At 45.1% G+C, this 26,171-nt stretch overlaps 1 protein-coding gene across 3 annotated transcripts in view; it reads left to right on the forward strand.

The window, feature by feature from the left end:
- The window catches only part of DPD1 (Polynucleotidyl transferase, ribonuclease H-like superfamily protein), an 89,936-nt gene that overhangs the window by 26,322 nt on the left and 37,443 nt on the right, over window positions 1-26,171 (forward strand). For 2 of the 3 annotated variants that reach the window (XM_086773604.1, XM_086773611.1), the window contains exon 2: window positions 18,515-19,180. In XM_086773604.1, coding sequence (XP_086629730.1) covers window positions 18,515-19,180 — 666 coding nt within the window. The remainder of the gene's footprint in view (window positions 1-18,514; window positions 19,181-26,171) is intronic. The other variant, XM_086773605.1, reaches the window with a different exon arrangement.

Here is a 26,171-nt window from a genome sequence, read left to right on the forward strand (position 1 = left end):
TCTCGAGGTCCCTGGCATGTGGTCCTCCTATATGCTGACTCCCACTGGAATCCCTCTACTCGAGGTAGCCCTCTCTTTGGGCTCTGAGTATGATGTCTCTCCTCACCATAACATGCTCCAGTCGTCCAGGCTGCACCCATAATGAACCATTACAGTTCCATACTGCCATGTGTAGCTTTGTCAGTGACCTGGTCTGTGTCCCTTAGGCCCCAAACTGCTAATCCATGGGCTGGCCATCAATGATGACCCGACCATCTCGATAGAAGGCCTTCTTGCCTTCTCTCCTCGCGTGTAAGACTCGTGGCATGCAAGCTCTCCTATGCTCTATCTGCATCCTCGTGAGATCATCATCCAAGAAAATAGGAGCTCCCTTTACGCCATGTAGCTCCACTTCCACTTCCTCGTGGTGGTCGGTCCTGTAGAGAGATCACCTCCGCTTTGAGGATGTCGATTTCCTCCTTCATAGTGTCCCGTTCCTTCTTCCATCCCTCTTTCTCCTCTTTCTATGCTTCTTTCTCCTTCTTTCCTCCTTCCTTCTCTTTCTCCCTCTCCTTCTCCCAAGTCTCCTTCTCCCTTTTCCAAGCTTCCTTTGATGGGGAGAAACCTGAATTAGGGTTTAGAGTTCATTCATGGGAGACATACACAGAGAAGCAAGGGAGAGAGAGAGAGAGAGAGTTGTGGGGATAAGTCAACTCATGAAAAGCATGAGTGTGTGACTCCCCTATCACACATGTATATTGCACTAGTACACATAGTGCACTTAGTACATTAAAAGTACTAAGTGTACTATGTACTATAACTTATGGGCTTGTACACACTATAAGGGTGGGCATAACGCCTTTACCCCAACAACCTCCCACTTAAAGGCAAAGTGCCCTTAAGTAAAGGAAAAGAAAAAATCAGCATGTACATGATAATATACAAGACCATATCAAGGCTGAAAATGGCCTCATCCAATGCCCATCAAGTGTCTGCAATGAGCAAACCGCTCCGGAGGCAAAGTCTTCGTCAACAGATCAGCCGGGTTGTCATCCGTGTGAATCTTAACAAGCTGAATTTGCTTGTTCTCTATCACCTCTCTGATGAAGTGATACTTCACATCCACATGCTTCGTCTTTGCATGAAAGACAGGGTTCTTTGCCAACTGGATGGCACTCTGACTATCACAATGCAACAATGGAATATCCCCTGTATAGCCCAAATCAACCACTAACCGAGATAGCCATAATGCCTCCTTGCAAGCCTCTGTGGCTGCAATATACTCGGCCTCTGTAGTAGATAAGGCAGTGCACTTCTGCATCCTGGATATCCATGACATAGCACCTCCTGTGAATGTAAATACATAACCGGTAGTAGACTTCCGGTTATCTGGATGACCGGCATAATCCGAATCCGTGTAACCATGCACTAATGCATCCTGTTTGCCAAAGCAAATGCACAAATCCTGTGTGCCCTTCAGGTATCTCATGACACCTTTCACTGCTTCCCAATGCTTCTTGCCAGGGTTGGCCATGTATCTAGAAACCACTCCCACTGCAAATGCAATGTCCGGCCTAGTAGCAACCATGGCATACATGAGACTGCCACAAGCTGAAGCATACGGAACCTTGGCCATATCACCCCTGTCACTATCTGACTGTGGGCTGTCCATAGCACTGAGTTTCACATATGGAGGCAAAGGAGTACTAGTCTTCTTCCCCCCGTCCATATTGAACCTCTGCAAGACTTTGCCAATGTATTCCTTCTGAGACAAATACAACACATGCTGATTTCTGTCCCGAAGTATCCGCATACCCAAGATGTGATTTGCATCACCCAAATCCTTCATATCAAAGGTTTCATGCAGCCTCTTTTTCAATGCATCCATCTCTTTACGAGATTTCCCGGCAATCAACATATCATCAACATACAAGATGAGGATCAATAGACTGCCATCCAAAGCTTTCTTGGTGTACAAGCAGTGATCCATGTCACTTCTCCTGAATTTCTGGGATTTCATGAATGTATCAAATTTATGATACCATTCTCTTGGTGCCTGTTTGAGCCCATAAAGACTCTTTTTCAGCTTGCATACAAGCTTCTCCTTTCCACTTACTGCATAACCCTCTGGCTGCTGCATATATATCTCCTCATGGAGATCACTGTGAAGAAAAGCAGTCTTCACATCCATCTGAATCAAGTCCAGATCATCATGCGCAACCAAAGCCAACACAGCTCTAAGTGTGGTCATTTTGACCACTGGAGAGAAGATCTCCTCAAAGTCCACACCATATTCCTGCTTGAAGCCCTTAGCCACTAACCTGGCTTTGTATCTTGGCTTTGCATCTGGTGCAACTTTGAGCCTGTATACCCACTTGCATGGCAAAACCTTCTTGCCTGCAGGCAAAGGCACCAACTTCCATGTTCCATTTTTATGCAGAGAATCCATCTCTGACTTCATGGCACGCTCCCAAAGAGCCTTGTCTGCCCTCTGTAAAGCCTCCTTATAACATGAGGGCTCCCCACAGTCAGTGAGCATCAAGTAGTCAACCCCTGGAACAAACCTGTCAGGGGCTCTGGAGGGTCTAGTGGACCTCCGTACCCAATGACCATCATTTGCAGGTTGCTGTCCAGCCTGCATATCACCCATTGGTGGCTCCTGTTCCATGCCATAAGGCTGAAAAATCATGCCCGGTATCTCCTCCAACTGTGGTATATCCATAGGGATATCTTCTGCCATCTCTGGCTGTCCATTTGGACCATTTTCAGCACCATTTAAGGGCTGGTTTTCCTGCTGTAATGGCTGATTTACAGCCCTTTGTTGTTGTCCATGATGTCCATCATCATCAAAGATGACTCTGCCAGGCTCCTGTTGCCTTGCAGGCTCCTTATACATGCATGTTTCATCAAAAAATGACATCATTGCTGCGTATGATCTTTCTATTCATGGGATCCCAAAGTCTATACCCCATTTCACCTCTGTCACCATATCCTAGGAATATGTATTTGTGAGACTTAGGATCAAGTTTGGTGCGCATTTCCCTGCGTATGTGCACGTACGCAACGCAACCAAACACTCTCAAGTGCTTGTATGACGGAGGCTTCCCTGTCCATACTTCTTCTGGCACTTTCCCACCAAGCCTCGTGTTAGGTGACCTGTTTATAAGGTGAACGGCTGTCATAACAGCTTCAGCCCAAAAACCATGAGGTAATGCAGCATGTGACAACATAGAACGGACCTTCTCCTGAATGGTCCTGTTCATCCTCTCTGCTGTCCCGTTTTGTGGAGGATCATAAGGAGTAGAGAGCTCCCTCTTGATGCCTTTAGCATCACAAAAGTCCTGAAACTGTTTGGACGTATACTCTCCACCATTGTCGGAACGCAAAGCCTTCAGTGTTTTACCAGTTTGATTCTCAACAAGAGCAACAAACTTCTGAAACACTGAGAATGTATCACTCTTCAAGCGAAGAGGATAGACCCACACCTTGCGTGTGGCATCATCAATAAAAGACACAAAATATTTTGCCCCTCCCAAAGAAAGCTGAGGCATCTCACATACATCTGTATGCACAAGCTCTAACTGAGCATCTTTCTGTCCAAGAGCTTTCTTGTGGGGGCACTGTAGTTGCCTACCATATATACAATGCTCACAAAACTGAAAACTTGAAAACTTTAGAGAAGGCAAGTAACCCAAACGAGACAATTGCTCCATTCCTTTGACACTCATGTGTCCCAACCGGCTATGCCACATAGAAATTTCCGGCAGCTCGGTTGCATTTACATTAGCATGGTGACAAACACCTGCATGCATAAAGTAAAGAGTGTCCACCTTAGAGCCTCTGGCAACAACCAGTGAGCCCTTACTAATCTTCCACTTTCCACTACCAAATGTGGTAACATAATCAGCATCATCAAGCTGTCCAGTAGAAAGCAGATTCTTCTTGATCTCAGGCACATGCCTGACATCATGGAGCATAAGCTGTGAGCCATCTGAAAATACAAGCCTCACATCACCTCTGCCAAGAATTTTGCATGCATGGTTATCACCCAAATAAACCACTCCTTCATTGCCAGCAGTGTACCTGACAAACAAGTCTCTGCAACCTGTGACATGAAAGGAGGCACCTGAATCAATGATCCATGAGTGCATACCATGACCACCTGTAAGAAGTGAATGGGCATCAAGTGAAGACGTAAAGAGGATCTCATCCTCACTGCCACCTGCATGTGACACATTGATTTCTTCGATCTTGACTCCACTTTTGCCCTTTGGCTTTACATCTTTGGCTTCATCCTTGTCTTTGTCTTTGCCTTTTCCCTTTTCTTTTTGATCATTTTTCCATTTGTAGCATTGCTTTTTGATGTGTCCCTTCTTGCCACAATAATGGCATTCCAAATCCTTTTTGGAGCGAGACTTGCTCCTTCCCCTTTCTTGGCTTTCCCCCCTTTGCTGGGATCTCCCACGTGCATTCATTGCATTGGACTTTCCAACAGAGTTGTTTTTCCTGTTCATCTCTTCTTGAAGAAGAGCACCTTCAACATCTGCATATGACAGCATAGCATTCGAATTGCTAGTGGCTGTCCTGAATGTGTCCCAACTCTCTGGCAAAGTGCATAACAGAAAAGTGGCTTTGAACTCATCGTCCATTGCCAACTTTTGATTAATGACCTGGCTGACAATACCATTAAACTCATTTAGATGGGCTGTCATAGAAGCCCCTTCCTTCATCTGAAGACCTATGAGTTTCTTCAACCAATACACTTTGCTTGAGGCACTTTGTTGGGCATACAAGTCCTGCAATCTCTGCCACATTCCCCAAGCTGTCTTCTCTTCACGAATGCTGAAAAGTAATGAGTCTGACACAGACAACATGATAGTAGATCTTGCCAGCTCATCCATATCTTCCCATTCTTCAGCTGTAAGAGAAGCGGGCATCACACCCCTTTCTTTGATAGGCTTGTGCTGCTTTTTCTGGAGCAACACATTGTAGCACTGGGTTTGCCAAATATCATAGTTATGCGAGCCTTCAAGCTTCTTGATGTGAAGCAATGAAGAGCTCTCACCTGTGGTTGCCATAGCAAAATGCAACCTGATAATGCCTGACTCCTTGCAAAATGTGCAAACACTGCACCAAAAGCACACAAAGTGCTCACGGTTATTCTCCTAAGCTTTATCTCCCACTGCGGAAGCAAGAATGCAACTTTTCTCCCACTTTATGTGATGAAAACACCAAAATCTGGTTGCTGCAGATTTTGGACAGCACCTTAAATGTGCTCTTTTGCCCTTCCAAAGTACTGTACAGCAGTACCAAGTGCTCACCAATGATGTACCAAACCTGTACCGGCAATTTCAGCAGCTGAAATTGAACCTTTTGGTCACTCAAAACAGTGTACAGCCATGCCAAAACATGCACAAAGGTGTGCCAAATTTGTACCAGCAGGTACAATAGCAATAAATGCTCTCCTGGCTGTCCAAATGAGTGAAAATCAGACTTTTACAGTCCTGTATACTGCATACAACAGTCCCGAACAGAAATTGGGCAAAAGCCCCTTGACTGCAAGCTGATTTTTGAGGATTCAAGGCATAAATGTCTTGCCTGCTGCTTTGCCAAGCTCAACAAGCATGAAAACTTGAAAAGCCCCTTGATTTAAGATCAATTTCTGATCATACATGGTACATTGACGCACATGAAGGCATCCAGAGTGTTCACGATGCTTCCCCCTGGCCACATACACATCAAATACATGAAAGCCCCTTGATTTACAGGCACATTGAGTGCTTGTAAGGCATCAGCACATTATCCACAGCATCAAATGCGATTGCCTGCATGCAAATCAACCAAATCGGCACAAAAGCCCCTTGATTTGCACTGCAATTTGCTGCAATTTTGTCCAAATGTGCGATTTTTCACATCATACAGCATGTATGAGTGCTTAATTGCACAATTACATCAAAAGCCCCAAATTTCGACATCCAATTTCTTGCAAATTGATCCTGATTTGACCAATTTCCTGCAAATTGATCCTGATTGTGACCAATGTCACCCAATTTTGCCAATTTTGCTCAAAAATTGAGCAATTGGGCACCTGTACCTGCTCAATTGATTAAATTGATAAGAAATTCGCAAAAAATTAGAGGCAAATACCTCTGAAATTTCTGATTTTTTCTGATTTGCAGGTTGATTTCTGTTGCAGGAGAGGGGGGCAATTCTTGCTGATATTGCTGCAGAAAGAGTGCTGCTATTGATGCTGTTGCTGATGCTTCTGCAGCTGTAGCTGATGCACGGCACGGGCTTATGAATGAATGTGCTGTTGAGGTTGATGCAGAGATGTTACCTGGCTGTACACCCACGCTGCAGGCTGCCTACGACTAGTAGCCTTCGCTTACTTGTAGAAGACCTACGCAGCCATAGCCCAGCCAGCGCAGCCCGTCCAGGTGACGTGGCGCTGCCACGTGGCACCTGCGACTACTGCAGAGGCGGCTGATGGGCACAGGCGGCAGGCATGGCACGGGCGGGCAGTCCAGCATGCGCACAAATTGGCGATCACTTGAGCCGGCGCACAAAACAGCTGCGAACCCCAAAAGCGCTACACGTAATCGCTCACGTAGCTAGCCGTCGACCAACGCAACGCTGCCTTCGTGTTTCCGCCCACCTGCCTGCAACTTCTTCGCTCGCTTTTTGGACCAGCCGATGCTACACGCCTTGTGTCAAGTCGTCCTTCGCTTCACTTAGCGCTGGCGCCTTCTACACGCCTGAAGTCGACGCTTTTGTGTCCAGGTCCCTTGCTGCAAGCCTAAGTAGTCGACTGTGCTGATGACGCTTCTCACCAGCGATGGCCCTCCCTCTTGCGCCAAGCTTGGCCAGACCTCGTGGCTGTTGGGCAGCCCACGCTGGTTGGCTGGGCAGAGAAAGGCGACCAGAATTCAGCACGACCAGTACGACTGCTCCAGGGCTCTGATACCAGTTGATGGGGAGAAACCTGAATTAGGGTTTAGAGTTCATTCATGGGAGACATACACAGAGAAGCAAGGGAGAGAGAGAGAGAGAGAGAGTTGTGGGGATAAGTCAACTCATGAAAAGCATGAGTGTGTGACTCCCCTATCACACATGTATATTGCACTAGTACACATAGTGCACTTAGTACATTAAAAGTACTAAGTGTACTATGTACTATAACTTATGGGCTTGTACACACTATAAGGGTGGGCATAACGCCTTTACCCCAACATCCTTCTCTTTTTGTAAAGCTTCTATCTCCTTCTCGACTTTGGAAAGTCGGTTGATGATGTTGTTGATGGCGGAGTCCGCCGTCTTCTTGTTTTCTCTGATGGAGATGTTGAGCTTATCCTCCATTTTGACTATCTCCTCTTTGCGTGCACCCTTGGCCATGTCGATGTACCTTGGAGAGATAGAACCCTAACACTTATGTTATTGCCTTGGAGGCTTGAGCAAGGGTGGGTGAGGAAAGAGAGAGAGAGGTGGGCAGTGGGGAGAGAGAGAGGTGGGAGGGGATGCGTAGGTGAGAAATGAAATGATATATTAACGTCTTCAAAAGGCCAAAGTGACCTATGAGACCAAAAAGGTTACAACAATTGGTGGATTTGATACAATGTCTGTGTAAGAAAAGCTAAAATAACTAAACAACTAACTGAAACTGAGAAAAGCTAAAACAACTAAACAACTAACTGAAACTGAAACAACAACTATGAGGAAAAGTAAGGTACTAGGAGCTCCTAATGGATAACATCTAGGAAGGAAAACTCCAGCAACAAAGGTAAGCATCATATACATCACTATCCAAAGATGTCTCTCATGGGTCGATGGCGGATATCCTCAATGTCCTCCATGGTGAGTACTCTGACTGGACGTCTCCCATGCCATGCTAGGGCCTCTCATCTTGGGGCGCCTGGACCGCCCCAGCTCTATAGCCCGATCAATCAATGTACCTTTGGTGTGGCTATACTTTGGGGCTAGCTGTTGGCCTGATTGCTCAATGCCTGCTGGCATGACTGCTCAATCTCTGGTCGAAAGAAGTCTGTAATTTGCCTCTGTAGGTGTCTCTCTCTCTGATCCCCTCCCCCTCAAGAGACCCTGTCTATGTCTGTGCAGCTCCAACAAGTATAATCCGAGGCATCTTTGATCCTGGTATCTCATGACTATGGAAAGTGGTCCGAAGCCCTCTCTGAACAGGCAATGAAAACGGCCTCGTATCCCATAATATACTGGACAGCGACATATGTAATGTAACTCTGTCTCTAGCTCCATTTGGCACAACTGACAAATCCTGGCCTCAGCCATCACAAACCCATCCTCCGTGAGCTGGAGAAGATGATCTCTATAGAAAGCCATCTTCGTACCAAGCTCGTGTGTCGGCTGTATCCATGTCCTCCTAGTGTCCAGCTGAGTCAAGTCCTGCCTGATAAGTCTGGTAATCTCTGCCCGTGTGAGACAGAGGGAGGGTGCATCCAGGGAGTACTGAAATGGAGGTAGCCTGTCCATACTAAAGCCATGCAGTTGGAACCAAGCTGTCATCTGTGCATACCAACATGATCCGTCTCCCTGTGATGCCAGCTGTCGTGAAGACTCCAGGGCTAAGCGAGCATATTTGTCTCTAGGGAGAGTCCAAGTGCTCTGTATAAAGGAGACTGATCGAGTGAGTGCCTCTACTACCAATGGGGGGGCAGCCATCTCTGCATGGATAATATCATGTGGTACGGAGGCCTTGGCCCTAATCATCCGAGAAATCATAGAAACCAAGGGCCTCTCCATACATCTCCATCCATCAGTGCTACCAGCTCGGCTGTGGTGATCCACTGAGGGTCCCCATATCTCCACTCCATACAGCATGGCTGAAGTGACCAAAGTGTCAAAGAGCCACAGCTTTGTTCGAGGTTCCTGAAACTGAACCTGCGAACACATCCTCTCTAGTCTCCCCAATGCTGCATAAGCTCTGGTGAATCTGGTCTCCGCTGCTCTCCTCAAGGAAAATAGTGGGCCACTAAAAACCACACCAAGGTAAGTATATGCATCTGTATACGCCACTGTCTCCTGACCATATGTAAAGGTGGGTACTGACCTCCTAACCCACTGTGCTGTGGTAAACACCATCACCTTGTTTTTACCAAGGTTAACAGACAATCCACTGTCCTGTGCAAACGTGTGCAATGCATCCAAATGACGCTGCATCCCCTCTGGAGAATCTGAGATCAACACAATATCATCAGCATACAATAACAGCGGAATCCATGTCCCTGCTAGCTGTGCTCCTCTGTCACCCTCCCGCTCTACATAGTCCGAAACCTCATCCACATACATCCCAAATAAGGTGGGAGAAAGGGGGCAGCCTTGTTTCACCCCAATAGTGGAGTGAACCATCTCAGATATACCGTGAGTAGTACGTACCTGCCCCACAACTGTCTTGTATAAAGCCATGATTCCCCAAATTAGCTCTGTGGGCACTCCCATCTCCTGTAGTATGCGCATCAGTCTGGCTCTCGGTACTGTGTCAAAAGCTTTGCGGAAATCCACAAAGCAACAATAAATCCTCCTGTCATATGATCTGCCCTCCTCAATAAAAACTATGAGTGTCAAGATATGGTCAAGAGTGGAGAAACCTCTCGTGAACCCTGCCTGCCCTGATGCACGTGTATGCTCTCTCTCTCTGCCCATCTACTCAACTCGTGCTCAAGAATAGATGCATATAATCTAGCCAATGTGTGACCAATCATGATGGTGCGATAATTCCCAAGAAGCATGGGATCCCCTAACTTGAAGATAGGCACAATCGTGGACATATTCCAAGTCTCAGGCAAACCCTCACACATGGCTCGGTTAAACATCATAGCAATAAGCTTTGCAAGCATATCTCTGGCATGAATAAAGTGCTCTGCTACCAAACCATCATGATCATATGCTCTCCCAGTCCTCATCCTGTCAATAGCTTTCCTTACCATCTCAGCAGTAAAGAAAGCACATGTCTCTGGGCATGGCTCCGATGGGTCTGGCAGGGGTGGCTGTCCTGCTGCTGTGTACAGGGATGCTGCATACTCACCCCAAATCTCTGTGGAGGTAATGGCTGGTGATGGTGAATGCTCATGGAATAGTCTCCATGCCTCGCCTGAGTCATGACTCATAAATAACTGATACAAATCCCTCTCTAACTGAGCAAGATAAGCCCTCTTCTTCCGTCGCACTAGGCGGCGGAAGGTAATCTGTGACTGTCTGTGAGTGGTAACACCCATATGCACCTCTCTCTGTAACTTGATCCTCATCTCTCTGCACTCCTCATCATACCAGTGTTCTAGGGCATGTTCCCTGATCGTCTTCGTGTAGGCTGACTATGGGGATATGCCTCTGATGCTGCAGCATGAAGCGTCTCTATCAATATCTGAGTGAGCTCATCTAATGGCCGTCCCGGCTCCTCGGCACACAAGCGTCTGTATATCTCATCCGTGTACACGGTGTCAGTCTCCCTCGTAAAGGTACAACGAGTGTGTGTGGAGACTTGTCCCAATGGAGCTGTGCTGAACTGAAATGTGAGAGTGAAGGACAAGATAGCATGATCCACTGCTACTCCAGCCGGCCTAGTGCCTACCATAAAATCCTGAAAAGAGGGAATGAGACTGGGCTGAGCCATAACATAGTCCACTGTACTAGCACCATGCCGATGTGGAAAGCAAGTGAAACTGCCCGCTGCCGGGAATCTTTGTAGGCCATTCAGGATGGCCAATCCATGTGCAGTCCCCATGTCTATCAAATACCGCCCATACTCAGTGTGTTCTTTATCGTGTGAGAGTCTAGATAGGCCCATATCCCTAACATCAAGCTCCCTCAACGTCTCCTCTGAGGTATCATAAAATACTGTCTGGTTATGGGCGGTCCTGGCATTGAAGTCCCCCAGGAGAATGATGTCACCATCCCTGGAGAACTCCCAAATGTCATCATCCAGAATAGAAAAGGGAGACTGCCCTCTAGGTGGTGCATACACTGATGTACTAGGAGCAAAATAGCATATAGCAAAGTAGAGATATCTGCCGGTCTCTGCCCTCAGTCTAACCCACAGATACCTAGCCTGCTCATCTCTGCGGACTATATGTATCAGTGGCTGCAGCTCCTCTCTAAACAATGCTGCCACTCCTCCTGAGCCCCGTCCTCTATGCTCTGAACGAGTCTCCTGTCTACAAGCTGTCTCCCATCGGTATCCACTAACATGTGGCATGGATTGTCCAGGAGCGTGATGCATCTCAGAGTAGAAGATGATGTCCCTCCCAGTGAAACTATCCTCAAAAGCCCCTACATCAAGGTGTAGAGATCCATTACAATTCCAAGTAGCAACTTTGAGTGTAGTCCCATAGTGTTGAAATTTGAGCATAATGATGAGCTATGGTGGATCATACACTAGAATCAACATCATTAACAAAGTGATTAGCAAATGAATAAGACGTAATTAGTGAATAATTAACAAATAGATTAATGTAGGCATGAATACTCAAAAACTAGCAAATTCTCATTAGGGCTATGCCTCAATTTATAGAGTTTACATCAAGCATCAAATCCCATTGATTTCTCCATGATTCACTCCCAAAATATCTCCACCTTTTGCCTGATTCTCTCCACCTCTTCTCTTTTCCCTGAATATCTCCCAGAATATCTCCACACTCCTAAATTCTCTCATGCTACCCTTTATTCTCTCCCAATAGATTCTTCTCACCTTTTCACAGGGTCTTTCACAATTACATCTTCTCTTTTACAGCCTCTAACCAAGAGCTTGTTCCCACACACACCCTATTCACTTGTATATTTCAACACCTCCCCTCAAGTGAATAATCCTAGTACACCTAGACCCTATACCAAGTTTGCCTCCCCTTACTTGATAGTCCGCGACCAGTGTCTACTCCTCCCCTCAAGTTATCTCAGCACACCTGGACCCTGTATCAAGTTTCTTTCTTACTTGACAGTCCGTGACCAGTGCCTCAAGTCCCTAAACTCCATAGTCCTTGACACTCTCTCTCTCTATGTGTCCAAGGCTGCTATAAGTGCCCGCGACCTTGACTAAAGTGCTCACACATACATCTACCACGTGGCCTACATCATCGGTGGCTCAGAGGTGGTTTTACTTTATTGGGGCAGGTTACATTGGGTTGTGGGGTCTCTCTCTCTCTCTCTCTCTCAGAGATTTTCACATGGTCCTCACTCTTTGGAGCCTCACATCTTCTCTTGTCTTCAGTCTTCTTGTCGTGGTAGCTTCTCTCCACGCGTCCGTCTCTTCTTTTAGTCTTCTTGGGGCAGCTTTTCTTCTCGTGTCCATGTCTTCCTTCATCTTTTCTTCTTGGTGTGGATCCTCTTCTTGGGAAGAGATATTCTTCTTCTTTCATGGCTGGGGCCATGAGCTCGTCCGTCAGGTCATTTTGCTCCATGTGAGCAACATGTTTCAATGTTTTGCTGACAGTTCCTTTGGGCTTTTTATGTTTATCTTGTATCATTATGCAATGCAAACCCAAATTTATGCGGGAGGTCTTACCTCTTGCCTTATTCTGGACAAGGGCAGTGTCTGTTCCCATTTTTACACTGATGCAATGTGCCCAATACATAATGCATATAGCATTCATTCTCATGCACATTCCTAATGCAACTCTGGCTGTGAATAATCTTGATTTTGAGTGAGATTTACAGGCATTAACCAAGGGTTAAATGCAAAATGATGATTTTCACAATTTTATCAGCACAATTTTCCCAGAAATTACATTAAATCAAGGGTAACCAATTTGTACGGGATGGTTGGAGTATCAAACCAACTCCGATTTGCAATCTGAAGTTATAGGGATCTGTATCAGATACCTAATGGTTAATTTGAACTCTCAATTGCACCAAAATATAGTGATTAGTACTGATTAATCACTGATTAGCAAATTAATGCTCTGGTTTGTGTGCAGAAAACAGAGTATGCGGGGAGCCCAGATCTGGTGCCTTCCACTTCAAATGAGCTCAAATGCTTTCAAAGGCATCAATAGCAATGAGTCTAGTAGAGGATTAAGCTAAGAAATACAAGATTTGACCAAATATTGAAAGCTTAATCTCTGTTTTACCAAAGTCACCTGCAGATTTGATGAAGAGCTTTGATCTCAATGTAGACTTGATGAAATTAAATTGTGTCTTTACGAGCTTGTAGAGCATGCTTGAAAACCCCCGGGGCTAAGAGGAATTAGATCCATTTGATTTGATGAAGTAGAAATCATTGATTTACTGCAGAAAAACGTAGCTTTTTAATCAGCAAAAATCGGGAGCTTCTGTGGGCGGTTTGCGCTTCTAATTTGATGGGCTGGAGCTCCTATGGGTTAGCTATCTTGGGCTAGAAGGGTTTGGGCAATGGTTGAGTGTGCAAGGAGAATGGAGTCCTCCACCACCACTGGCTGGGGGTGAAGGGGAGAAGTGAAAACTCACTAAAAATTTGATTTTTTGCTAATTATCTACTAATCCTAATTAATTAACTAATGGGCTCATAAACCTAATTGATTCTAGGCATGGCTCTGATACCATGTTGAAATTTGAGCATAATGATGAGCTATGGTGGATCATACACTAGAATCAACATCATTAACAAAGTGATTAGCAAATGATTAAGACGTAATTAGTGAATAATTAACAAATAGATTAATGTAGGCATGGATACTCAAAAACCAGCAAATTCTCATTAGGGCTATGCCTCAATTTATAGAGTTTACATCAAGCATCAAATCCCATTGATTTCTCCATGATTCACTCCCAAAATATCTCCACCTTTTGCCTGATTCTCTCCACCTCTTCTCTTTTCCCTGAATATCTCCCAGAATATCTCCACACTCCTAAATTCTCTCATGCTACCCTTTATTCTCTCCCAGTAGATTCTTCTCACCTTTTCACAGGGTCTTTCACAATTACATCTTCTCTTTTACAGCCTCTAACCAAGAGCTTGTTCCCACACACACCCTATTCACTTGTATATTTCAACACATAGGTCGCGCGCCGTCATGAAGAGCGCCTCTCCATAATCACCACTTTACCATCTCTATAGAAGGCCACTTTCCCTTTCTCTCAGGCTGCCCTTATCTCGGGCATAACTTCTTTCATGTGGGCAAGCTGCGAGAGTGTGAGGTCATCTCCAAGAAATATTCCCGTCTTCTTGAGTGTAGGACGTCTCTTCAAGAAGTCCTTCTTCGCTTCCATGGAGGGGAAATGGATGATAAGTGCTCTCTCCTTAGAAGATTCGCCTCTACCTTCTCTCTTCTTTCCCACTCTCCATGCCTTTGTGTGTGTGCGTGGCTTCAATGCCCATCATAGAGAAGAGCTCCTTGGTTTCCCCTTCCGCATCATCACGGTCTTTTAGACCGGACACTTGTACATGTTCTACTGTCCCAAATACTTCTGCGTTTTCAGATTTGCAGCCATAGTTGCTGCGTTTTTCTGAATTGTTTCTGCTGGTAGCTCTACCTTCACCTGGGCTCCACCCGTTGGACCCGAAGGTACCTTCTCTTTAGCATTTCTTCCTCATAGTGGGTGTGGACACTGGTTGACCTGAATTTTCGGGATTGCCGCCCTCTGTTGGTGTGCTGTGTTTTCTCCTCCAGTGGACACAGATGCAGAGGGGGTTTTGTTTGGATTGTGGCTTTGGAGGTAGTTTGGTACTTGAGGAGAATACTGAATTTCTGATTTCTGTCAGCGTTTTGCTGATTTTGGAGCATCTATACCTGTGTTTTGTTTCTGGCCTACAGAGTTACCCAGTTTTTTCATGTTCCTTGCCTTTTGTTGGCGGTGGAGTGCAATTTTTTTTTGCTGGACAGCAGTGTTTTGGCTGCGTTTTGCTTCCCACAGGAGTTTTCTACACTCAAAGGGAGCCCATCTCCAGATACTTCACTTGAGGATTAGTTTCGGGAGCTGTTTTGTATCTGTGGAGACTTTCTTTTGTGACAGGAGTTTACAGATTTTGGAGGAGAGCAGTGATCTTTTCAGAGATCCTGTGCAGAGTTTATTTTGTCCGAGCCAGTGTTCTTTGCAGTGTTTGCAGAGAAAGGAGGGTGTTTTGCTCGTGAGGTGTGATCCTTTCACATGGATCGCTTGTTTGTTTGCTGATTCTTGGGATCTTGTTCCATTGCAGTTTGTATTCCTGCTTCCCTTCCTCATTGTGAGGAGTCTACCTTTGCCTCTCTTTGTGATGCTTTTGAGGATGTCCTTGCCATTTTTGCATTGGGTTTGATGCGCTGTGCAGGTTTGTTGTTTTGGAGGATGGACTTGTGGACCCGGTGGGATGCTTTGGATCTGTGGTTGCTAACCGTGCTTGGGGCATAGTGGTACTGCCAGAGTTTTTTGGATTTGGATCAGAATCAGGTTGGGCTTGTACTAGGCTGACGACTTCTTTTTTCAGAGGGGGATGTGGAGTCCTTTCATCTGGCGATGCCCACCTGAGTGGAGTGTGCTTATGTATAGCATTGGGCAACTCATGGTACGGAGTTTGAGCAGATGGAACCCATCTTTTATTTAGAGTCTTTACATCTTGCGATGCCGACCTTTTCAGAGGATGCTTTTGTAGAGCATTTGGCTACTCTCTGTACAGTGTTGGAGTAGATTGACTCTATTTCTTCCAAGGGTTCTAGTGAGGAGCAACCTGCTTCTCCCAAGATTGATTATTTCAAGATTTGATCTTGGTTGGTTTTGAGGTTTTTCATACCTTCTCTAGGCTTGAAACACGACATTCGACTTCGGGGAGTGTTCTTACACTAGGAATTGTAAGCATTATTTGGAGCAGCACGTCGCAGCCTACATGGTTGTTTTCTTCCAGAGGAGTTGTGTACCTGGCAGCTTGTTCTGTTGCTTTTGTAGCTGAGTTGCTGAGGAGATTTCTTGTGGAGCTTTCTTGGTACGTGTTTCTGCAGTCTTTCATCTTTGATCGAGGATGGCATCTCTGGCTTCTTGGAGTTCACTCAGCATCCGGTGCTGAAAGGGGGTGTTAGACATCATCTCCTTGTTGCTGGCTTCCTGGTTGGTGTCCTATTTTAGCCTCTAGGGCTGACCATGCTAGCTAGAGTGGCTGGTCACCCCTCACATATTTTCCCATATTTTATCCCCACTTTATGGAGTCTTGGGCACTTTTTCCCTAGTCGTGAGCTAGTCGGCTCCTTACATCTGGGCATATATATTAGGCCTCTAGTCCTAACTTAAATCATCTCATTGTCACGTAATTCAACAGTCAAACAAGAGTAGAGTAATGTGTGCCTAAGTCTTTTTGCTTGTGCATACATATCTACAGCCAACCACTTCATTGTGCTTCAGTCCAAGGCATCTTGAAGTCTTCTTCAGCAGTCATCCTTCATTCTTGCATTTCGCAAATCTGGGTGTGTATAAAGGCTTCCAAAGTAGCTTCACAGTTGTCTTTACTTTGCTTGATGGTTCAGGCGGCGTTTGGTCTCTATTGTCCTTGCGTTTGGCAATCCTTAGTCTCTTGTTTGCGTCTACTTATATTATGGCACTGCTCAGCGCTGCTTTGTTGCTGCGTTCTCTGCACTTGCTGGCCAGCTACTGGGTAGATTTAGACCCAATCTGGTGTCAACTCTACATATTCTTTTTACAGCTCTATCTTCTATGAATAAAGATTAAAGTGGATTGCTTCATGCTCAATAACACAAAGGTATAAAGAAGGCCTTGCTGTGCGTTACACGATCATATGGGCTGCATGCTACAAAGACACATGTCCGAATCATCCTGTCATGCCCTTGGATTCCATATGGGCACCACCCATATGATCAAAACACTTGCCCAGGCCAAAGTCTCAAGGACACTATCCTTGAAACCTCAATCCAAGATAAACATGTACGCACATCATAATCCAGGATTAACAAGTACAAACATGCTATCAACTAGGAGATTGTGATTGTTACTATTTCAAGTCTTGAATAAGAGCATAGTGCAACGTTGCTTGGGTTGGGTTGGGTGAGGTTCAAGTTTCAGTTGGTCTTAAACGTCATGGTAGTCTAGGTAAGGTTAGCTCCAAAGTCTATGAAGTTTGATGTCGTGCAGACCTGCTACACTCCACAGATCTGCGAATAGCACCATTGTTGTAGATTTGCCTCGTTAAAAGCTTCAAAGTCGATAAAGATCAGTGTTAGAAGTCATCAATCGTTCACAATTTGTCCACTCTCGCATGTGCTATGATGCTTATTAATCACTTGATCTTCATAAGTCCCAAAGTCCCACCTTGCGTAAGAGGATCTGCAAGTGGTTGCAATTGCAATGTTGATGAAGGTCAAAACAGTATAGAACCCAATCATCTCCAAGAGGCATTGAAAGCGCGGTGTCGAGAAAATCACCCATAAGAATTTATCTTTTGATTCATTTTTCCAAAACTGAGGATATTTCTACGGAATCTGCAGCTTAGAGTACATTTCTCTCATAAATGGTCATTGGTCCATTTTACACATTCTCCAAGCAATTGATTATGTAGTGGCACATTGTTGCACCACCTCATGCATCCCCAAAGACTTGGCAACAATTCATTAATGGCCTCAAGGCATTGAATAGGAGCACATGTAAAGGGTGCAGCTTCTTCATAAACTCTGAAATAAGACTTACTAGCAAGCCTTACATTCAAATCCTATCTCGGGAATAATAATTTTGTGGTGGATCCAAAACTGCAAAACATGATTGCTATTGCCACAATGCAAGAACTCCCAAGTGACTGCAAGGGTGAGGACTAGGGTGGTTACAGTATCCACAAGGGCATGCGTTGGGCGTGGTTTGAAGGAGGTCCTCTCTTTTATGAGTCTTTTATATACACACACAAAGCTTAGGAAGCTACAGTGCAGGGTTGAAAACTGACTGCAACTCATCAGGCACCTAGGTGAACCCTATACCTCTCTTTGCATGCGTCGTTATAGCCCTTGGCTTGATACTCTGTTGTCATGATCTTTCTTTCTTTCTTTCTTTGTTTCTCAAGCAGGTTTGTGTGATAGAGGCATGCTAGGTGTTTCACGCTTCCCCTTGCTTGTAGGCATGCACCTCATAGCCAGCTATAGAGGTAGAATGATTGAGAATACTCACTGTGTTGTCCAAGGGCTACATTCTAGATTATGTTGATAACTAAGCATAAAGAATCCCAATCAGCTTTCGAGAAAAATTCCAAAGCAATTATTACAAACTTGAAACGTCATAGTATTTTGTTGGACTTTTTCAAGTCAAGTGACACGAAAAGTCTACTCGGACTAAGAGATAAAGAGAAGAGAGAGACCTTGTGGAATCTTTGGCCTTAAAGCCATGCTAGTTCTGACCTTAATTCAGCATAATTTCTTTCATGCTTTAACCTGAGTCATGGCACCATTCATGGGTGCATTATGTCATCAGTTTGTGGTATAACGTTTATTTAATGACACTGTGGTATTGTGCTGTGCCGTTATACAAATATCTTTTATTAATTCTTTGGTGCCTTGGTTTGATGGTTGTCGATGCTGCCTTGATATTACTTTGTCTTTTTACAAATATTGTCTATTATTCTTTTGGTTTGAGTCAGGTACTGTTGGCATGGAAGCCAAAGGGTGGTTCCAGATGATAAATTGGTGAAGTTAGTAGGGGCATTCCTCAGGTTTGGAGCTGCTTTGAGGTCCTGGAGGTCATGGGTCCTAGGTTCAGGACGACTTGCTGACAGGTGTTCTTTGCACTGTTTTGTGGTTTTTGCAAGTACGGAGGCAGGGGATATACAAGGTGTAATTAACAACGATCACCTAACACGTGCTCAAGCAGAGGAAGATAAGAAAAGTTTACTTGAGGCAAAAATATGTACAGAAAAGAGTTTGCTACGCAAGATGGAAACCAGTAACCGATTTGAGACTGTAAATTTTCTAGTTGTAGATGCTCTGAACCAATTGGACGAAGGTATTGATGACAATAGCTCGCCAAAGAAGATTGATGTGGGTGATTTAGGGCCAAGTGGCATGGATAACACGTCAGCATCAAAAGTAGAGCTCCTCACAAATGCAGCAGTTATTGTGTTTGACATTGAGACAACTGGCTTTAAACTATCTGATGATCGGATTGTTGAGTTTGCTGCCCGGGATCTAGCTGGTGGTGATTGTAGTACGTTGCAGACATTGGTCAATCCGGAGAGGCCTATACCCTTGCGTGTTACCAATGTTCATGGCATTCACTCTGACATGGTGAATAAATCCGACATACCAAGGTAAACATTATTATTATTTTTTAAAATTTAGGAAGAATGTACTTGATTTGCCTGAATTGTCTTCCATGCAATGGCCAGGGAACCTTTCTATAGCCTCCTTTTACACCTCCAGCTCAGTGCCACAACTGTGTTGCTGTCTCTAGGTCCTTGCAGATCTTGCATTTTGCAACTCCTTTACCACTATTATTTTGCGTATCATGTGCATGTGTCCCATCCTCATCACATGAGTAGCGTGACTATAGGTTATTGCTCTTCTGTCAATTGGCCAGTCATTGAGGAATTTTCTCCCTGAAAGTGTAGCTTCAGCTCTTACACAATGTGTGTGTGTATCTTTGTATGTATGTGTGTATCCTCATCACATGAGTAGCGTGACTATAGGTTATTGCTCTTCTGTCAATTGGCCAGTCATTGAGGAATTTTCTCCCTGAAAGTGTAGCTTCAGCTCTTACACAATGTGTGTGTATCTTTGTATGTATGTGTTTGTGTGTGTGTGTGTTTGTGTGTGTGTGTTTGTGTGTAATGGAGAGTGTGTGTGTACATGGAAACGAGAGAGCCAAGGAACTGCTGCCGCCGCGACTGCCTTTTAGGGCTTCTAGCCCTGCGTTGCCCTTGCCTCAGGCCTGCGACTTCCTCCATCGTCTACCTCTTGGACTGCGTGTCGACCTGCCCCTCCTACTCTTCTCTTCCGCGACCTGGTGTGTGTGTGTGTGTGTGTGTGTGTGTGTGTGTGTAAGAGAGAGAAACTCTATAGTGTCCTTTTGCAGTTTTTTCTGCCGCCTTCCTGCACCTTTTCTGCCTTACTGTTTCTATTCCACTTTCCTTCTTGCTTTTGTAACCTCACAGCCTCCTTCTGTCAATATCGGCCTGTTCTTTTTCACAGCCTTTCCCTTTCCGTGTTTCTATCAATGGCTTCAGCTTTAGATGTTTGTACATATGCCCGAAAAGAAAGATCTGCAGATGCCAAGCGCCGCCTATCAGAGCCGGCTTTACAAGATGATGCATTTACGTTGGAAGCTCAGTATGTGTTTGATACCCTTAAGGATGACTTTCAGCAGTCACGACAGGAATGGGGCAAACCGATTCCAGAGGTCACCTACAAATTGAAGTTGCCGTCCCTGGTAAACCCTCTCAGAAAGTTGTCTCAAACTACGGTTATAATATTCTTTCCAGGAAGAATCCCTGCGGCCAGTGATGTCGCGCAGTGGATTAAGTCCATCCTTGGAGGATGCTTTGTAGAGGGAGTGTATTTTGCTTCCAGAGGCTTTTATGAGGTGCATTTATCAGATGCTTCATGCAAGCAGAGGCTTCTTGAGTTCTCTCTCCTGTTTTATGGGAGGCAAATGGTACATGCTATGCCCTGGTCCCCAAACAAGGACTATCAAAGTCTTATACAACATCACTGCCCTGTATGGGTTGAGGTTGCAAACTTCCCGGACTATATGCGTGAAGAGTTGCTACAGAGCCTCTGCAATGTCTCAAAGTGGAGGCTATTATGGATTTATGTACATAAAATGTAGCCAGATATTGTTTGTTTGCAAGAGCATAATCAACACTCCATGGGACAACATGGTTTTTTGCACGGCTATGATATATATTATGCTGGTACTGCTACCTATTCAGGTGTATGCATACAGGTTAGACATGAGTTGCAGCCTCAGTTGGCCTTCAATGACAATAGTGGCAGATGGATAGTAATACAATGCAATGTTAATGGTGATATTTTTGAGTTTGCATCAGTCTATGCCTCCCAGACCTCTGCCATGAGGGCTTCTTTGTGGGATTCTTTATGGAGATATCCATGGAGATCCAATGCATTCATCTGTGGGGATTTTAATAATTCCCCTCTACCTAGAGATAATACCACTTCACGATCTCATATGCTATCATTGGAAAGGCACAAATGGGATGACATGCTTCTTTCTGTGCAGGCTGAAGATTTATGGATACTTCTCCAAGGGTCAGTCTCTGGATATACTTTTCATCATAATGCACTTACTACGTATTGGGCAAGGCTTGACAGATGGTATTTGTTTTATCCATAACAATTTGCAGATTTTAGCCCTCATCTCCTTATAGATTTCTCATTGGGCTTGTCAGATCATGCTCCATTGTGGATGAATTTGCAGCTTGGCATGCCTCTGGATGATTTGCCATTTCTCTCCAGTAGATTATTGCATGTTAATCGGGCTTATTTCCAACATCACAACTTTCAGCAAATGATCAGATTTGCCATTCATCCTTTGCCAGTTCATGCCCAGGAGAACATGAATTATGCTTGGGACAGCTTCGTCTCTCGTATTCAGAATGTCATTAAGGAGTATGGCAAATGGCATATGACAAAATGGAGGAATGAGGTTAAATGGGCAAAAAGGACAGCACAACATTTGACTGAATTTTCTCAATCGAGGCCACTCTCTGATTCAGAAAAGGATTCCCTTTCACATGCACAATTTAAACTTACTGTTAATGATCAGAGGAAGGATACCTGGTTGTCCTTTCTCTACTGCCCTCATACTTGACTGGAAACAAGTTCTCTCTAAGGTCAAATGGGCTCCTGATAATTGCTTGGAGACAAACTCGATGAGGAAAGAAAGTATTCATTGGAGTGTCATCTTTGACACTCCACTTGCTTTACAGGAATCTGTTCGGGCATACAATCTTATGAAATTGGGAATTCGGTATATACATGATGTGGTAGATGATCGGGGATATGTCTTATCCTTTCCCCGGGCCATTGCTTCCTATGCATTGGGAATGCAACTGGAGTGTGATCAGAGAAAGTAGTGCTTGCCAAAATACCGATCATGCCCCCACAACCGCTATCCCACTCATCCACATAGAAACTATCAAGTTTGGAGAGATTGGGGCCGGTGCTCCTCCTGTGAGACATCGAGAAGCACAAACTCCCGGGGCTATGTCCAAACTTTGGTTGTTGGGCTGGAGGGCAGGTAGCCTACACACACACACACACACACACACACACACACACACAGCTCGAACAGAAAACGTGAGGGAGAGCGTGCTACTGGAAATGTACTTGATAATGTTGTAATGAAAGTACTAAAAGCCTAGGGCTAAGTGCCCAACACACAAGAGTGTGTTCACACGGGGAAAAAACCTGTGTCCAGCCACACAAGCCACAGGGAAAAAATGCCGTGAGTAAGCTGGGTTCACACTTGAACTAGCTAGGAGTGGCCGGGTGGACATGACCAACAAACCCCCCTCAAGTGAACGGTGTGAACGGGTAGCAAGGTGATAAAGCTGTGAATGCCGCCATGCAATTTCCACAACAAGAGTGATCAAGAGGGATCATGCTGGAAAAGCAAGCACTAGATGACGGGGGAAGATGAGAAACCCCAATGTCATAGTGCTAAAGCTAGAGCATAGTAGTACATAGACGCATCACCTGAAATGCATGTCAAAGATCATGTGGACATTAAGTGCATCAAATCAAGAAGCATCGCATAAGCTGCAATAGGAGAAGGTGTGTGATAAAATCCTCCAGTAAGGAAAGTAAATATAATACCCCCCTCAAGGTAAGCATCCAAATGTCAAACTGAATTGCATGTAATCCACATCATTGACAACAAGAGAGCAAAGCATAGCTCTGTAATGGCACCAGTGACAAGCATAAGAAGATGTAGCAGATATATGCATGTGTAAAGGCAATATGATCCAGAAGTCATGCCTGTGAGACATGCAATGTAAGCTGCAAGAGATAAACTCATCAATGGAGGGTCCGATGAGGAAAAATCAGCAATGGTAGGACTGATAAAATTCAGCAATGGGGGAAAGCTGAAAATCGAGAGAAAAAGGGGGGGCTCGGGGCGGGCATCAGCCAATGCTATCAGAGGATGGGTAAACTCTCAGCGATGCCATGATCAGTGGCATGTATGGCAAGTGTAAAGATGCATAGTCCCGCAATAAATAATATACATGTAACATGTCAAAACCATGAGGGCAAGCCAACACTGGCCAAGTGTGTAGCAGGCACTCCCAGTAAACATCACATGTGAGAAAGTGAATGTCAATACTGTAGAAACAATCCCGTTGCAAGGGAAAGTAGCATAAAAGGCATCTCTAGTAGATGTCACATATGAGAAAGCGTCTAGCATAGACAAGCATAAGGGTCAACAAGCATAAGTGACCATGAGGCATCACCAACTGCATGTGAGCAAGTAAAATACCCCCCTGAAATGCATCTGCTAGACAAAGCATACCAAGAAGTATTGACTATAGACCATAGTCATCAAAAGCAACCGCATCAAAAGACATCTTTGTTGGTGAAGAAGATGAAATGGCCAAGGTTTTCATATTTGTAGCCAAATTGGCCTCATGTGCACCTGTTGAAGAAGATGCTAGGTTCTTCTTTTTCTCACTCTCAATATGCTTCTTGCATTCCTCTATGGTGTGTCTTGTTTTCCTGCAATAATTACAACGCTTTTTTGTTTCAGGCTCGTCCTTTGTCTTGGGAGGATCCAATGGGCTAGGTTTAGGCCCATATCGATTCCCACGAAAGGGAGCAGTCATTGCCGACTCATCAGTAGACATCATGTTGTTCTTGTTGGAACGGGATTGCGCTTCATTGAGCAAGAGAGCCACAAGGTTGTCAAAAGTGACCGCACTAGGCGCATTACCACTCAAGAACCACAATGTAGTCCCAAATGTTTGATAAGAGTCGGGCAAATTACGTAAGACTATCTGAACAAGATAGCCATCTGTCAAGACCTCATCAATGTCGATGAGTTGGTCTTGAAGGTCTTTAACATGTGTAAGGCACTGATCGATAGAGTCACCTTCAAGCTTGCCCCGAAGGTAAGCCACACGAGCCTCATTGCGACCTGAATATAACTCCGCCAAGGTATCCCAAGCACCCATTGCGGTGGTGCAGGAACGAATATGTGGAATGATGTGGCCGCGGCACGAGAGAGCAATCAACGCATTGGCCTGAGCATCCTTGGCATCCCATGTTAGCTGTTCTGGAGTAGGTGGCAAAGGTGGAGAAGATGTAGCACCACGTGAAGATACATCATCCCTTGCATCAATAGTGCCTGAAGCATTTGCTGCTCGTGCAGGAGCAATAGGCCTGACATCAGCCCCTGATACATAGGCCCAGAAATTCTTTGCGACTAGTACATGTTTCATCATATATGCCCACATTGGTGCCATCCAACTTATCCTCAACGGACAACATGCCAAACAAATCACTAGTATTCCCAGACATGGCTATCACAAATGCATACAAACACGTTAATGTAACTGAATCAAGGCGTGAACTGCAATATGACCCGAGTGTACCACTGTGTTTGCTCAATACATAGGCATAAAACACATCAACTGGAGTGCAAAAACCTTCAAAGCTACCCCAATGCTGAGACACCTGAAAATTGGGGGAAACGCCCCAATGCCAAGTGAATGTTCCTGTATCACCAAAATATCTGCAAATGTCTATAATAGACCTTCAAATAATGCAATCTCTGCAAAATCTCCAAATTTCTAGTGCATTGATGCACCAAATGTGATGAAATCAATGCCTTTGTGCCAACGTTGCAATTTCAGACCAATGGTGAAAAGCCCCAAATTAATGCAGCCATTGTCCTAATTTTTAGCAATTTCTGAATTTTTGAAAAAATTGTAGAAATAATAGTAAAATATTGGTTGCAGTTGGCACAGTTTTCGAGGAGAACACAGCACCTTCGGTCGACGGCTTCAATAGGTCGTGCAGCTTCAATCGGCACACAGCAGCAACAGCGGGCAACAATGAGGCTCTGAAACGGCGACTGTGAAGGATAGGAGGTGCAGGTCGTTGGCGGCGCATAGCAGCAAGTTCTTCTTGACGGCGTTGATGAACACAAGAAGGTGTGTGTGATAGGCTGATGCAAGGAAACCCAGGCAATGAGCAACATGCTTTGATACCAATGTTGGGTACGAGGGCAGCTAGCTTGCACACACACACATTCACACACACACACACACAGAGCTCGAACAAAAAATGTGAGGGAGAGCATGCTACTGGAAACGTACTTGATAATGTTGTAATGAAAGTACAAAAATGAAAGTACTAAAAGACCAGGGCTAAGTGCCCAACACACAAGAGTGTGTTCACACACGGAAAAAACCTGTGTCCAGCCACAGGGAAAAAATGCCCGTGAGTAAGCTGGGTTCTTACTTGAACTAGCTGGGAGTGGCCGGTAGACATGACCAACATTGGTAAGTGCCAAAGGTCCTGCCCCCTAAGAGCTAGGATCAACTCCTCCCAAGCAGAGTACCCTGAGCCAAAAATTGTAGCCATGCCTCCTCCGAGTCTATTCTCTGCTGATTATCATGTTAAAGTTCCCACCCATCCACCAAAAGTCGGCTTGTGGAAGGGATTGGCAAACTATGCTCTAGAAGGTGGCTTTGCTTACAACGGCGTTCGGAGAGCACATTTAAAAAGCCCACACAATCCTTGCCAATCGTGATGGTCACCCATTGAGCCAAACTAGTGTCAATGATGCTTGAGCAAACTATTGCCGGCAAGAGCTACTCGCATTGATAGAAATACAAACTCCCCTTGTGTCCCGGAGGAACCAAAAGAGGGAGACCAAAGAGCATGGCTCTTGCGTGGTAGAATCTTCCAGCAGCGGTGGGTATGCTGGTGCTGTTGGGGAAGAGAATATTAATGGGTCCCCCAATTGTTGTGCTATGAAGCTCTTCTCTAAGGACGCCATGCCTCTGAAAGCACTGCGGTCCCCCAAACCCTGGATGCTCCATGAGTTGATCCGCATATCTAATCCTTGTGGGAAGTGGAAATATTTGAACTTCCCTCCGCTTGAAGAGTCTTGGGCGTGGGTTTTGATGGGGAGTAATCACAGTCAGTCCTAGGATGAAGGCGCGCCGGGTGGGCTCGGATCCTGCCCTTTATGTGACGCCACTCTGTCCGAGCCTGGGAATAAGTGTAATCTGGGCTCCACCTATCACAATGTAGGTACCTGTAGGAGGGAGTAAGGGT

Source organism: Cibotium barometz, chromosome 3, assembly GCF_041138505.1.
Source record: "Cibotium barometz isolate CiBa-2024 chromosome 3, ASM4113850v1, whole genome shotgun sequence".
Lineage (NCBI taxonomy): Eukaryota > Viridiplantae > Streptophyta > Polypodiopsida > Cyatheales > Cibotiaceae > Cibotium > Cibotium barometz.